Genomic DNA, 15,025 nt, shown 5'->3' with positions numbered 1-15,025 from the left:
TGCCAGGAGAGAGGGGGAGATTTACGAGGCCAATGCTACTCCGAGAAAGACTTGCGATTGATAAATGCTGGATTGATGGACTTGGTAGAGTGCGCTTACTACGTGGATTGGGTTGTCCTCTTGAGAGACATCCATGGGTTGCGTGAGGGCAGCGCGGCCCTGTCAGTTTATTCGAAGACTTCAGAGGGAAGAACAGCAGGAAGGACGATTACGGAGTCATGTATTCTGAGAGCAAATCTACAGCAGGTTGCAAAGAACATGACGTTCCTCCTGGGTATATTGAGTGTCTTCTGTACATTAAGAAAGAATCGCAAAATAATCGTACACGTATTCGTTAGCCAAGGTATTCCAGCCTTCATTCCCTGATCGCCAAAAAGGCAACAAGATATCAAGGAGGCATAGCAACATTGGTGAGATCGCTAAACAATCCCGACCAGTCCTCACCAGAGTACTCAAAATCCGCCCCGTGATCGATAAGATCGGACCATATACCCTCCAAATCCCTACCCGATAGATCGGCAGGACTGTCAAACGAGGTAAAAGTAGCAGGATTGCCGGGTTGAGCTGGTTGCTGAGCTGCGCGTGGAATCGTGTATGCCGATGCGTCCCGGGCTTCGAGCGAGTCTCCTGGCGGCGCAGGTGCCGGGGCTGCGGTTTCGTTGGGCAGTCTGCCACCCTTGTATTGTTTCCGGAGAACGCTCATCATTGCATCGATTCCCTCCCGTACCAGAGACGAAGATTGTTGCGCCCTGCTGAGTCTGCGACAAGCATCGAGAACCTCCTCTTTGCGCTTTTCCCCAAGTATGTCATCCGGGTTGTAACAGGCGTCCAGCAGCATCATGACGGCGGCCATGAAGACATGGTGCATTATTGCCCAGACGACGGCAGTGGAGGGTGGGTATCGCGGCTCGTCTTCGTCCATAATACGATTAACCTCTAGAACCTTTCTGGCCGATGTCATGCCGACAACATGTGAGTAGGAGTACTTTGCGTCGCGAGCTCCGCGGATGAAGAATGGACGATGTAGGCGGCAGAGACGGGAATAGTAAGCTTGTTGCAGGATGCAGCGTTGCCACGCTAGAGTCGGTTGCTCCTGGTATAGAGCGCGGAATCGCCTTCGCGAGGTGGTATCCAGACGGAAGACGTCCGGTATTTCGCTTTGCGCCTCTCGGATGTGTCGATCAAGCTCGAGAATTTTGGCATAGTCGACTTCCTTTCCGCTAACCTGCTCATGGCCGATTGTGTCGATGATGGTCTTGCAGACTTCTGAAAGCCTCAGCCGTTCCAGAAAGTAAGTCATGTCTGATGGAGTCGCAGTAGATCGCGCGTCTGGGCGTCTGATCGCACTGTCTGGAAGATTCATGGGCCTATCCGTAGATGCAAAGTTGGGGTTCACGAGATATGTCCACTCTTGTGGGCCACTCAAGAAGCCAAGGAACCTATTATGGCGTTAGAATTATGAGCTGCCCAGGGGAAGCCATACGTACCAGTCGAGTGACGCAATGTCCCACCACAGTCGCCGCTTTGTCTCCAGCTCGAGAGGATCATATGCTTCTGTTTCCCGGGCATTTTTGGCCTGCACAGTGTCGACCCGGTGCAACAACATATCTTTCGCCTGGGTCACGATAGACGCCAGCGAGAACAAGCCCCGTATTGATGCAGAGCAGTGTACTGTGGAGATATGGTGTTGTACGATCACGGCGGCCTGCAGTCCCTCGACGGTCGGGTAGTGGGTATGATTAGCTTGAACAAGTGCCGCGCCACACAGAAAGATGAATTGGTGAGTGCACCGAGCGGCCTGCGCAGAGGATTCGATAGCGAACTGGACGAAGATGGCGGAACCTGAGATTGCGAATGCCAGAGCGAGGTAGCTGCAGTTGACAGGTCTACCGGTTTCCACACACTGGTAGATATCGTCAATCTGCCGTTCAACGGTAGCCGGGATAATGATGTGGTATAGGAAATCGATGTAAGAGCAGTAATACTTCAGCAGCCCGATTGTGTCCTCCTTCTTCGGAAGGTGTTGAATGAGGTCGACAGTGGCCGGGTTCGCATTTGGAATCCAAGCTCTGGGCATCAGAGATAGCAGATTGCCCGCCATCCCTGAGACCTGAGGTGTTGGCTCTGGTCTCTCATCAAGCTCCGCTCGCAACTGGGGAGACAGGGCCGCGGGGACGCGGTCGCCCATGTGGATGTGTTCCAGCCATTCCGCAGTCGCCAGCGACTCTCTGCTCTGGGTACACGAGTCAGCAGCGACCGACCGTGAGTTGGTACCGCGAGTAAATTCAGGCTGAGCTACTCTGAATATCGTCTGTAGCGCTCTCTCGGGGTGCCGGTCGATGCAAGCAGAGTGGGAGCGGGCGCCGCCGGTGAAGCTGCAGTTGAGTCGCCGCGTGACGCAGCTGCTGCACGGTACTTGGCGATCGCATTTGAGCTTCTTCTTGCGACACGACTCACAAGACACGGGATCCTGTCTGGGAGCGCGTTTTGGCGTCGCGTTTGGTTGTTCTGGTGCCGACTTTCGCTTCATGGCGCGAGGTTGTGGAGAGAAAGTGTTTCTCGCTTGGAAGATCATCATCACGTGTTGCGCCTGCCGAATCGGGGAATATTGAATGAACCACCAACAAATTCTTTCACTTTCTTGTTCACTGCTTTCCACTTGTCATTAATATCATGAAAATGATGATCTGGATCGCATCGCTCAAGCCATCTCTCAGAAGTGGTAATCCCCTAAGACCCTGGCGTTTGACAAATCCGGGGCGGCAGTCATAACCTGCTCCATTGGGAGGTCCGCGGAGTCTCCGGTCAGCCGTCGGAGGGAGTCAACTCAGCCTTTCTTCAACAATAACAACTGATATAAGACAAGTCGAGACCATGAACTCAAACATGAACTCACACACAGTCCAACAGCCAAATAATATACCCTCATTTCACAATGCAACAGCAAGAGCAATCCTCGTCAGAACCCAAAGCTCCGAGTGAATACACGTACGGAGAGGAATCCTGAGTTTTGTATCCTCTTGCTGACAGCCACAGTCCGAGAGCATGGGGGGTCATCTGTGGCGCATCTCTCTCACTTTTCTGCTCAGTCGGCTTCATCAACTCGTTCGGCGTGTTTCAGGAATATTACCTCCAGCACCAGCTCAAAGATGAATCCGAGTCGACAGTCGCCTGGCTCGGAGGTGTCAGCATCTTCTTCATTTTTCTCGGGTCGGTTGTGTCCGGGTCGTTGATGGATCTGTTTGGGCCTACGGTATAGTCGTTGATCATCCTTGCAACGAATCAAGCTAACAAGCTAGGTTATATTACTCGTGGGCTCATTGGGCACGGTCTTCTCGATTATGATGACGTCTCTCTGCCACGCCTTTTGGCAGTTCATCCTCGCTCAAGGCTTTCTCATGGGCATCTGCATGTCTCTACTGGTCGTTCCCATGGTTGCTCTCGTGGGGCAGTACATCAAGGTCAATCGTGCTGCCGCGATTGGTATTGTTATTGCTGGCTCGTCGCTTGGGGGTGTGGTATGGCCCATCGTCATAAATGAGTTACTCAAGAAACCGAGCTTGGGGTTCGGCTGGACCATGCGGATTGTCGGGTTCATCATGATTCCTCTGCTCATGATTTCCTGCACCCTTTGTCGACCGGCACCCAAGGCTCAGCCGGTTGCTGCTCAAACAGACAACGAATCTGCCACGGCAGAGGCCAAACCTGCACCACAGCGTCGACCGGACTTTTCCGTGCTCAGTCGACCCGCGGTTCGCCTCACCTGCCTTGGCTTCTTCATCACCTACTTTGGAATGTTTTCTCCTTTCTTCTTCACTACCTCGTACGCGGTTCACGAGGGATTCTCGGACGATCTCGCCTTCTACACGGTCTCGATCGTCAACGGAGCATCCATGTTTGGCCGAATCATTCCCGGTATTGTCGCGGACAAGTATGGAAGGTTTAATCTCTGCATCCCTGCAGTCTTTGTATCTGGGATTATCGCACTGTGCTGGACAAAAGCGACTTCTGTTGCCGGCTTGGTGATCTGGTCGGCTGCTTACGGATTCACTTCTGGTGTAAGTCAATCATCATCCATTGAGGCGACGCTAACATACATCACAGGCCATCCTCTCCCTCCAGCAAGTCTGCGCTGTCCAGATTTCAACCCCTCAGACCATCGGCCTGACAGTCGGCGCGGTCATGGCTGCTGCTTCCTTCTCGTAAGCTATTGACGCCGTTGAATTCCTATTTGAACCCAGAGCTGACAAATGCAGTGCAATGGCAAGTGTCCCAATCAGCGGCGAGCTCATAGGGTCGTATGGCTACCTGGCTCTGTCGCTTTACTCCGGGGTCAGCCTGATTATTGGCAGTTTCCTCCTTTTGCTGGCGCGGTTCGCGCAGGAGAGGCGGCTGCTGGCTGTTGTGTGAGGTGGCACGCCATCTTGATCCGCGCTGCATCAACGACTTTCTCTGCGAACCGATAATACTCCATCGTCATCATTATCTGCATCATGTTTGCGTACTGGGCTCCGGAAGAAGGAGGGGTACGAACTGGCGGACGACTTTCAGATCCGTGTCTCAGATTATAGAATGTACATTATCGACGATAAGAAACAATAATACCACATCTCCTGCTCTCCTCTTATCTCCGACAAAAGCAAAAGATACGACACGCCCTTCTCCAACACAGTCTCTCCCGCAAGCTACCGACTGGCCACTCTGACCGAGATCTCCACCTGCCAAGCAGACCGGTGCTCGCGATGTGGGCGTATTCCGGGGACTCCAACAGCGGGTCTCCGATAAAGCGCCGTAAACGAGCTCTTCAACCGATAGATACGACTGTAGCTTGTCACTCGACTGATAAGATATCACATCCCGCCGCCATCTTTTTCCGAGATACCATGCGGCTAACCAGGTTTAGAAGGTGTTTGGAGAAGTGACTCAGTAACGGCCGAGATCTGATGCTGATAACAAGAATACGATGTCGCGGTGTAAGCCATGCAATCGGAGATTTACGTAAATGCGGTTGGTATCATTGAGGAGAGTGCCATTGTAGTGCTTCTAGAAGACGGGAAAATGCTTAAGTAGAGCCGTCTGGCTCACTGTAAGTGGCAGAACCATCCTGATCATCTCCGAGGCCTTGGTGGACGTTGTATATCTTGTCGCGACAATGCGGACACCACTTCGCCTGGGCCTCGCCCTCGCCCTTCCAATCTCCCTTGCTTCCAGCGCAAGCATCCAGAAACGAGCTGAGATTCTCAACTTTCGCGTCCCTGATGTCACCGCCGACTCCCTCCACAACATCCACCTCGACTTCCTCGACGACACCTTCGAAGGAGATCTACACGTCGTCTACGGCGACTGCGACGCCGCTAGCATCACCAGCCACCACCACTCCCTCGGCACGCTCTTCATCAAGCGCGATGCACGGCCTGAGCGACTCGTCTGGATTACCCCCTCGGACGCACCGCACCTCCACTGCCTGCACGCGTTCTCCTCTTCAACATCGTCCCTGGTCGCGCGCTCAGAACCAATCTCAATAGCGACGGCAATTGACAAACGCGAAAGCTACGCGATTGCCGACTACGCCGACGCAATGGGTCCCTGGTTCGACGGGGTAGCATACATGTCGGCCAAGACCGACCCAACGGTATCAAGCAGCGCAAAGGACTCCTCCATCGCAATCATCGGCGGCGGCATGAGCGGTCTCATGACAAGTCTCCTCCTTGACTCTGTTGGCATCCACAACTGGCACATCATTGAATCCTCCCAGCGCGTTGGCGGTCGAATCCGCACACGGTATCTCAACAATACTTCTCCCGAGGAATACCAGTACCAGGAGATGGGGCCCATGCGCTTCCCCGTGTCGATCACATACGCGGAGCAGAACGAGACGCTCGAGATCCAGGATCACAAGATGGTTTTCCAACTCGCCGACACACTGAACAGGCTCAATGCCGAGCAGAATCCCGACCTCCGGGTCGATTTCATCCCCTTTATCCAGAATAACCCGAATACGCCTGCCTCTGCCGGTGGCGGTCGCTTACCGAATGGCCGCATCCCCAGCGCAGCAGATGTCGCCGCGGACCCCGAAATGGTCTACAGCGCCGCGGCGCAGAACCAAACCCTCGCCGAGGAAGCCGAGGACGCGTACGAGGAGTATCTGTCGCACGACGACCTCTCGCCCAAGACAATCGCGGACAACATCTTCCGCGCGCACAAGACCGCTGTCGAAAACGGGCTCTTCCACTGGTCCGAGGCCGGGTACTTGCGGTATGCCTTGGGCTACGGGGACAACATCAGCGACTACGTCGCTGGAAGCGACAACTCGCCGATGTGGGGGGATATCTACGATAACGTGTACTTTTCCGCGAGCGAATGGCGGACGATTGACAAGGGGCTGGAGTCGCTGCCCAGGGCGTTCTATCCGCATATCGTCAATAAGACCACATTCGGACGCAAGGTTGAGGGACTGAGCTACAATGAGACGACGGGAAAGATCGCGGTCAACTGGCGGGAGGATCCGCTGGATCTTGTTCCTGAGAGTGAAGAGTACGACTATGCCGTCGTCGCGACGCCGTTCAGCAAAGTCCGGCTGTGGGATCTGCCCCGGTACAGCTCGCTGCTTAGCCGCGCCATCTCGTCGCTGAACTACAGTCCCTCGTGTAAGCTCTCGCTGCTCTACGAGACCCGGTTCTGGGAGCACCAAGAGAATCCGATCTTCGGTGGATGTGGTTCGGTGGATGTTCCTGGTGTTGGATCCGTTTGTTATCCCTCGTTCAACATGAACGCGTCCGGTCCGGGCGTTGTCCTCGCGTCGTATACGAGCGGGACACCGGCGAGATCGGTTGCGGCGCTGAGTGACGAGGATTATGTCGGCATCGTCCAGCGCGCGATGGTGCAGTTCCATGGGGACGTTGCTGCGGAGCAATTCACCGGTAAATACATGCATTCCGTGATTCCCACCTCAAAACCCGCTAACAAATTGTTTTCCGTTTAGGAATCTACAACCGCCAATGCTGGGAAACAGACGAACACCAAGCGGGCGCGTGGGCCTCACCACTAGTCGGCCAACAAGACTTGTACCTGCCCGCCTACTACGAGACAGAGTTCAAGACTGTGTTTATCGGCGAGCACACGAGCTACACGCACGCGTGGATCTTCAGTGCGTTGGATAGCGCTGTACGGGGGACGACGCAGATTCTGCTGGATTTGGGGCTTGTGGATGAGGCCAAAGCCGTTGTGGGGGAGTGGATGGGGAGGTGGATTCGGCTTTGATTTAGGAGGTGGAAGGGTCCTTGGGGTTTGCATTTATTGCGTGAGGGGTGGTAAATAGGGGATGTAGGATAGTTTTGAACGAGCGAGGAATAGGGGGAATGAGTCCTATGAGACATGATTATGATATAGAAGCTAAATGTGCAATTGGTTGAAAGTTCCTGGACGGTCAGTTCGAACACCCTTGTGGTCTGAAGCCCCAACTCCGGAATCCTAAGCGCATACCATATTGATGATGTATGTCCCCATCACTTTTTTTTTTTTGGTGCGGTAATCAGCTTCAACTCCGCGTACAACCACAATATCCTATCTTAAAACTGAGAGACCATGCTTGTATTCCTGACTGCAAGATTACTTTTGGAGCGTTGTATCCCCGCCGTAGCCCACTTAATCCTCCGTCGACGGCGGCCGCATCTCGGCATTCTCACCACATGTGCACTACGCATCGATAACTTCAATACATCTAGCATTTGCTGCTCTCCTCGACATTACCGGAACCTGCCTCTTCAGTCTCGCCGTCACTCTCTTCACTTGTCACTCTCCAGCTGTAGGCTGGACACCCACCGCTTTCAGGTACTGAAACCTCGGCGTCTTCGTTTCTGTCCTCGTTCTGGTTTCACCCTCAGTGACTCGCCACGTGTAAGTAGGAAAGCTACGCTTCTCAACCACAGAGACGTCATCCTGATTGCCATCTTCCTCGTTTGCCGTGCTAGCCTCAGATACACGCGAGCTATAGGCTGGGAATCCGCGCTTCTCAGGAGCCGAACCCTTTTCGTCTTCGATACCGCGCCCGGCGGGCTCTTGAGCAACCTCTTCAGCGACCCTCCAGCTCTACGTCGGGAGACCACAGCGCTCATTTGGCGTCCCGCCCATGCCAGGGGCAGTCGAAGCTGAGGTTCCCTCTTGACTCGCCCCGACGGCAGCGGCTGACCCTGTCCTCCATGAGTAGGTTGAGAAGCCGGGCAGTGCGGCGGCTATGCTGGCGCCGGCGAGGGAAGGGGAAGTACCAAGGAAGATAGTTTCACTGTGATCAAGAGAAGTATAGTTCCGCGGGGATCTGGTTGGCTTTGCAGCCGAAGGGGCCGATGAATCGGTCAAAGGAGTGGATATCGATGGCGAAATTTCAGAGTCGGACTGTATGCACTGCTGGGTCTTATCAAAGGCAATAGTATTTGACGCGTAGGTACGTAGGTCGAGACAGTTTATATCCCTCCTCCCACCCCCCAGCAGACGGATGTTATTATTGTTTGGGCACGCCAATGGACCATGGAAATGGATTTTTATAATGCTTCAGAGTATCGCCTATGCTTACTTAAATTGCACGCACGGCGTCGTTGGAGGGAATATGCTCTCTTCACGCATGCTGCTATACCCCCTACGATGTGGAAATTTCCCAGCAATAGCAAGCGAGGTCCGTAAAGTACTCGATGTGACACGACTTCTGCAATGTAGCATCCTCTACCGCAAGCCAGCGTGTTTCTATTTGCATCGATATTGCCTTCATATATACCCTCCAGCATGTACCCAGTTCGCACTTCGCAATGGCATTATTGATCCTCGGCCAGGACAACTTCGTGGCATTTAGCTGACGCGGTATCTGCTGGCCAAGAGTACGGCCATAACCCAACGCACATCAAAAAGAAGAGCAGCCGGGGCTCTGTCTTCCGGAGGTCTATCGCAACTGCCTGATTTCTGATGTCAATATAGTGGTTCCGGAAAGGGAAGGCACCCCTGGAGCTCGATTAGGAAGGAACGATGCACACATCTTTATAAGGGGAAGGGCGACCCAGCGCTGCCTCTCCTGAATCCATCGCACCTGCCCTGACCGAGCGAGATGTATTCGTGCTAAACAGGAAGATATCCTATTCGTACGGCTACAGAACACGGGACATCAACTTGGTTACTACACCTTTTTTAGTACCGGAAGAATAATTTTCTCTTGACGACATCTTGCCGTTAGACACTCAAAACAACCTTCCCACGGCCCGTGAATCTCCCATTTCCATACTCATACGCCTCTCGTGCCCTCGCCAACGGATAAACCTTTAGCACAAATACCTCCAGTAACCTCAAGTCCGCAAACCGAGCGAGAGCCTCCAAACTTTCTGATCCCCCTTCCACGATGAAAAAGAACGCCTCAACCCCCTCCCGACGTACCCCCTGTTTTGCGTGATTCTCGAGAAAGTTCCAGCTGCTGGAATCGACTGTAATCAGCTTTCCGTCACCGTTGACGGCCTTCCACGCATCAACCAGTGGCTCGCCACCCACACAATCAATGATAAGGTCATACGCGTCCCTTTTCTCTTTGATGGTTGGGTACTCAATACACTCATGCGCTCCCAGGGACCGAAGAAACTCCTCATTCCTGGCATTCGAACCCGTGGCCGTTGTGACGTGCAGCCCGGCGCATCGTGCAAGTTGAACCAGGTACACGCCAACGCCACCAGCAGCACCGGTGATGAGGACTTTATTGGTATCCGGCTTCGGAGACTCTCTCCCCTTGTTCTCGCGCATCTCCGCCACATCGCTCGGAATGGGTACACCTCCACGAACAAACAGCGCCTCGAACGCCGTCTGGCCACTTAGGGGGAGGGCCGCGGCTTCTTCCCACGTCAACCCCCGGGGCCTCGGTGCGAGTTCGCTCTCGCGGACGACTGCATACTGTGCCCAGGTTCTTGGGCGGTCTGCGGCTGTCATGCCGAATACCTCATCGCCGATCTTGAATTTCGAGTTCGAGTCCGAGTTTGAGTTTGCATCCGAGGAGGGATAGACCTCGGCGACAATCCCAGAAAGGTCATTCCCCATCGTGAGATATTCGTACGCGTATGTCTCAGGCCAAGTAAGTGCGTCGCGGACGATAGTCGATGCTTTGATCTTCACGAGGACTTCGCCCGGCGCGGTTGGTTTCGGGATTTCGATGGTGTCAAGGTGCAGGGCTGATGGTGGGGCTGGATTGGATGCCGTGTAGGGCTCGGAGCCTCCGGTCGCGGGATGGAGGCGGATTGCTTGCATCGTTTCAGGCATTGTGGTCGGGCTTGTTCAAGCTTCTGCGGCTGGTAGCGTAGACGTCGCGACTGGGAGTTCATATATGACGAGGCTCTCGGGGATCGATGGATAGGCTAACCGTCACCCGGCTTCAAGTTGCGGGGCTCGGCGTACCGTCGGGTGCGACTGACTTAGTTTGCAAGATGACGTGGTCTTGAAGCAGCCAATGGGGGCAGCCATTGGGCTAAGATCGAAGTATACATCCTTTTGAAACCGGCCCACCAGGGTTAGAGATGGCTTCCTGGATATACGACTCCAGAAAAGCCAGTTGCTATTTTGGCAGTGAGGCGCAAACAGAGCGTTTCCAAAGTGCACTTGAAAGTATCAGTAGACTGTCATGATAAGGCCCTCCTGAGGCATGACAAGTTCAGGGATTCGCCGCTTCCTCTCTTGAAGTGGCTCTTTTCTTTTTTGCGCGACATGAACTAGGACTAGTAGCCAAAACAACGAGGTAGTTACAAGTGGAATATGAGACCAAATCGTCAGGTCAAGTCGCGCGCGCGGCATCAAACAAGACGTAGCTGGCTAGATCCATATATCCCACTTATGCGGCGGCATAAACTTCAGCAAATGATGTGTCATGCCGACAAGCGTCAGCGCCTCGCTCGCTTTCCCATCCAACAAGTACCCTATCGTCATCTTGTTTCCGTCTGTTTCTTCCAAGTGCTGATCCTGCTCCTGCTCCTGCTCCTGCTGCTGTTGTTCTTGCTGTTCCATACTTCTTAAAATATCCCCAGACACGTCTCCAGTCCTACCACTAGCTCTCGAACTCATGCGTCTAAGCTGCGCATGCACAGGACAGATTAGATCACGCAGGCGCTTGGCAGCGACGTCATGACTCGCACAGAAACACAGCACCTGGAAACAGGAGTCCACGTGGCTGAGGATCTCGGACAGATCCCATGTTCCCGAGGCTGTAAAGTATTTGTGACACACGCCGAGGAGGAGGACGATGCAGGTGTCGAATGCGGAACGCCTAACAATTATTAATGAATATCAAGATGTCAAGTAATTGGAGCGGTGGGGAAACGGGATGGGGACGTTACATGACAACCCAGCATCGTGTCATGATAGCCTGATTCGTGAACATCAAACACAGGATCTTCGCCAACTGAATCGCAAACCCCGTATGGATATCAAAAAAAGCCTCCGGGACCTGCCTACAGAGCGTCTGAAGAAAAAACGGATCCGGATCCGAGTGCCACGTCATCTGCGCCGCATTAAGCAGCTGACAGCACAACTGCAGCCGCGAATCGATATAGAGCAGATGCATCATGTACGTGCCCCTCTTCTGCAGCTCCGTCACCGTCATCCCCTCCTCGAGCCCGCTCAGCGCCGCCAGATGCAGTTCCGGTGGGAGCTCCTGGTACCACAGGTCTAGCTTCACGGACAGTGGGTTCGCGTGGCTCCAGTAGTCTTGTGGGGAGGAGATGATTTCGTTTTGAATCTCGGAGCCGATCAAGGCGAGCTTGGTCATGTGGTATTGGATTAGGCAGGTGCTGAAGGCTTTGAAGTCGCTAAAATCTGCCCTCTGGGGGATGTTTTCGCGGACCTGTGCTGTGCTGTCAGAATATAGCAAGCATTTTGAGGAGGTCGGCTGGAAGGCTGACCAGGTTGAGTTCGCTTTCTTTTAGGCAATTTCGGTAGCCCAGGGACCAGGACAGCCATCTACTACCGTTAGCACCCACCCATGAAATGGGAAACTGGGTACGTACCCTTCAAAGAATAGCACCGTCTGCAGTGTCCGCCTATACTCCAGCACATCCTGCCTATTCGAATCAGACCTTTCAGTCTCCGCCTCCGTGCGTGCCCTGGCAAGATTCAACCCAGACACTAAGAATACTTAGCAATCCTCTCAAGCAACGGAAATGAAAGACAAACATACTAACCAACAACCTCGCACTCAAACTCTTATCCATAATGCAACTCATACACAGACATATAAAAATCCTCAAGCCCTGGATATCGTACGCCTGAACCGCCTCATTTAGATTCGTCGTTGCGAGAAAGAAATACCGTGCCCGCGCAGCATCGTCGACTTTGTCAATGATGTAATAGCTCCCGATCGCGGCGAGCGCCGAGAGCTCGCAGATATCGAGGATCGAAGCGTCGTCTGTGTGGTAGACCTTGTCCAGAAGCTGCGTCGCGTTGTCCTCGGTCGTCACGTAGAATAGTGTCGCGGCGCATTGGAAGAATGCATCCAGGGCATAGCGTGTGAGGTCCTCGTCCGGTAGCTGATCGCGCATCTTCCTGTCGCTGGAGTTGGATAGTGGATTCAGTGAGTTAAGTAGAGGGTGGTTTGCGGTTGCTGCGAAGAACATGTGCTCGAGGCCATGGTCGTCCACTTGGTCGACTTTGTCGGCCTGTTTGTCGGGTTGTTGCCCGGCTGCGCTGGCCGAAGCAAAAGCACTACGAAGCCTTGGCTCCTGGACATCTGCAGGGGACGGTTCCTCGCGTAAGGGTCTCTTTCGTTTCAACGTATCACTTTGCCCCGCGCCTTGGTTGCACTTGAGATGTTCAATCTGCTCCTCGAGATACTGGTTCCGTTTCTCCAGGGCCTCGATGCGCGCTTTGAACTCCTCCTTCCTGCGGCCGTCGACCTTGGAGTACTCGCATTGGACGCTCAGGCGCGTGCAACTGGTGCAGGGCTTTGCGCCGTCACACTGAGGGCGTCGTTATTAGCAAGTGAGCATGCATGTGAAGAGATTAGAGGGGGGATTACCCGCTTCCGCAAGGAGCGGCATTTGTCGCATGCCCGTGTCGACTTTGTTCGCCTCAAGATCCCTAAACTTATTGGTGTCGTCGTGGCAGGGGGTTCGCCTGCCGGTGCGAGTGGCTGCATAGTCAATAACCGTACCTAGATGAGTATGACTGTATGAAAATGCTTCCGGTTCGACTGTACGACCTGTGATACGGCATGGCAGGGACTAGGTAGACAGTCGGAATAGCACTGCCTGGCAGCGTCTCTCGCGCTAATAATAGGATCTCTCTGCTGTTGTTGCCACTGCGATCTTCGATCATGTATGGAACATCTTGGTTGGAAGGTTGAGGTGGGGTGACAGATGCTGTCAGCGGCATAATATTCCGGGGATGTGGCTGGGTCCGATTCGCTTGGCCCGCGTCTCATGACGTGGAGGGGCGGCGAGATCCTGGGCGGACATATTGATTACACGGGTCCATGTGAGCAATCGACTGTTATTGGTTAGGAGGGGTGGCGAGATCCTGTGGCGGACATATTGATTACACGGGTCCATGTGAGCAATCGACTGTTATTGGTTAGGACGTCCGGGTAGATCGTGCTGATATAGATCTCACAGGAATTTGTCTTCCTGCAGGTAATCATCGCATCTCAAGAGCTATCTTACTTCTGCCGTATTTCTATTAGATCTACCCATTGGAATTAGTGCTAGACCTTGGGGAACACCCGGGCGAGTTGAATTATCAAACCTGGCAAGACAGATCAGTTAACACGCTCTCCCAGAACTGTAAACCTGCTATACTAAACATAGTCCATCTTCCTCTCCCTTTGTGTGGGTAACACTGGAACGGATGTGTTCTCTATGATTGCTGTAATAGAAAAGAAAACAACAGGTACTGTAAGCAAAGTCCTGAAGGATCCAAAAAAACAAAAATCGCATTAATATACTGACTTCGTAATCGATATATCTAAGAGATGCCTGCAGGGGAGAAGAGGTTCCGTGATGATTGGGAGGTCTTATGGAGGATCGTCACACAGTTCTTCGTTGCTTTCTAACAGTATGTTCCTGTATCTTATAGAGGGGCTCTGGAGAGTTCGATTTTCAGCTCCGAGTTAGTAGCCGAACCCTGCTTTCCACCTCTGTCAAACCAAAATTCGGGGAAATGAGGCAACTGGCAGGGAAGAGAATCCGTAAAATCCAGCTTCACGGGTGAGAAATGATGAGCAATCGAGTAGTGGCCTCGGAGTTTTATTTTTTGCGAAACCTCCAATCAGCAGTCAATCGTCATGCTGTGTAACCCTTTATGTTTCACTCCGGTGACAGCACAGCAATATTCACAAGGTGGCTGGCTGATTCGCTATGTTCATCAAGTGTTAAACTCAAAGGTAAGCCTATTTCTCATCTAAAACCCGATAGTTCTTCTCTGCAGGTCAAAGCCGTCCATCTACAGTACTCAATGGACCAGGCGAACGTGTGCGGCTTCGAGGGGAACTCAGACCTTTACGGACTCGGTATCCGCTTGGGTGTACATACTCAATGGCTCGCAAGTTAGTTCGTCTCCTTGTGGCGAGTATTCCCGAAAGATATGAGAGGCTCTCTTGATTACTCTTCTTCAGGTTTGCATTCGAGACTTTCCGTTATCCGGAAGGGATTAGTGGAGAACTATGTCATATTTCTGGTCGCGCTGGTTGTGGCCATGATGACGAGCATGGCTCGCTCTGAGTCAGCTCATACCGTAGGTATCCTCATTCTAACACGCATCATCTTCGGGGGCATGATGGTGCTAATGGGGAATGGATTTCCGGTCAGATTCACTGAGGGGTGTGAGTGCTCAATCCACCCGGCACTGGTAATCGCTGCCAGGACCATTTATAACAGTCCTGCGCGTTTCTGCAGCTGGTTCTGACGAACACTCCTTTCTCGGGACCCCATGCGGTACTGCTGCCTATATCTTCGCCAGAGTCTCGCTCTACAATTCATCACTCCTGCGCTTTTTCGGCGTCATCTCCATCCTTGTGAGCGTT

General features: G+C 53.2%; 5 protein-coding genes across 5 annotated transcripts; 2 read left to right on the top strand and 3 right to left on the bottom strand.

Moving 5' to 3' along the window:
* Nucleotides 1–388: 388 nt before the first annotated feature.
* BJX68DRAFT_264697 (Zn(II)2Cys6 transcription factor) lies at nucleotides 389–2,530 on the bottom strand (the record flags this gene model as incomplete). The annotated part of the gene is made up of 2 exons (XM_071045018.1): nucleotides 389–1,439; nucleotides 1,488–2,530. 2 exons carry the CDS (start codon nucleotides 2,528–2,530, stop codon nucleotides 389–391), a joined length of 2,094 nt encoding a protein of 697 aa, XP_070901667.1.
* A 405-nt stretch (nucleotides 2,531–2,935) lies between these two features.
* BJX68DRAFT_264696 (MCT family MFS transporter) lies at nucleotides 2,936–4,410 on the top strand (the record flags this gene model as incomplete). The annotated part of the gene is made up of 5 exons (XM_071045017.1): nucleotides 2,936–2,988; nucleotides 3,037–3,253; nucleotides 3,300–4,058; nucleotides 4,105–4,202; nucleotides 4,257–4,410. 5 exons carry the CDS (start codon nucleotides 2,936–2,938, stop codon nucleotides 4,408–4,410), a joined length of 1,281 nt encoding a protein of 426 aa, XP_070901666.1.
* A 700-nt stretch (nucleotides 4,411–5,110) lies between these two features.
* On the top strand, nucleotides 5,111–7,260 carry BJX68DRAFT_274454 (flavin monoamine oxidase family protein; the record flags this gene model as incomplete). The annotated part of the gene is made up of 2 exons (XM_071047669.1): nucleotides 5,111–6,920; nucleotides 6,983–7,260. Exons 1-2 carry the CDS (start codon nucleotides 5,153–5,155, stop codon nucleotides 7,258–7,260), a joined length of 2,046 nt encoding a protein of 681 aa, XP_070901665.1. The 5' UTR covers nucleotides 5,111–5,152.
* Nucleotides 7,261–9,209: 1,949 nt separating this feature from the next.
* On the bottom strand, nucleotides 9,210–10,281 carry BJX68DRAFT_274451 (NADP-dependent oxidoreductase; the record flags this gene model as incomplete). The annotated part of the gene is made up of 1 exon (XM_071047668.1): nucleotides 9,210–10,281. One exon carries the CDS (start codon nucleotides 10,279–10,281, stop codon nucleotides 9,214–9,216), a length of 1,068 nt encoding a protein of 355 aa, XP_070901664.1. The 3' UTR covers nucleotides 9,210–9,213.
* Nucleotides 10,282–10,827: 546 nt separating this feature from the next.
* BJX68DRAFT_264693 (uncharacterized protein) lies at nucleotides 10,828–13,144 on the bottom strand (the record flags this gene model as incomplete). The annotated part of the gene is made up of 6 exons (XM_071045016.1): nucleotides 10,828–11,278; nucleotides 11,349–11,854; nucleotides 11,913–11,970; nucleotides 12,018–12,135; nucleotides 12,188–12,965; nucleotides 13,025–13,144. The coding sequence occupies 6 exons, from the start codon at nucleotides 13,142–13,144 to the stop codon at nucleotides 10,828–10,830; spliced, it is 2,031 nt and encodes a 676-aa protein (XP_070901663.1).
* Between the last annotated feature and the right edge of the window lie 1,881 nt (nucleotides 13,145–15,025).

Source organism: Aspergillus pseudodeflectus (assembly GCF_044049435.1).
Source record: "Aspergillus pseudodeflectus strain CBS 756.74 chromosome Unknown BJX68scaffold_11, whole genome shotgun sequence".
In the NCBI taxonomy this organism is placed as follows: Eukaryota; Fungi; Ascomycota; class Eurotiomycetes; order Eurotiales; family Aspergillaceae; genus Aspergillus; species Aspergillus pseudodeflectus.
The sequence above is the reverse complement of the archived record's forward strand: the minus strand, read 5'-3'. Positions and strand labels throughout refer to the sequence as shown.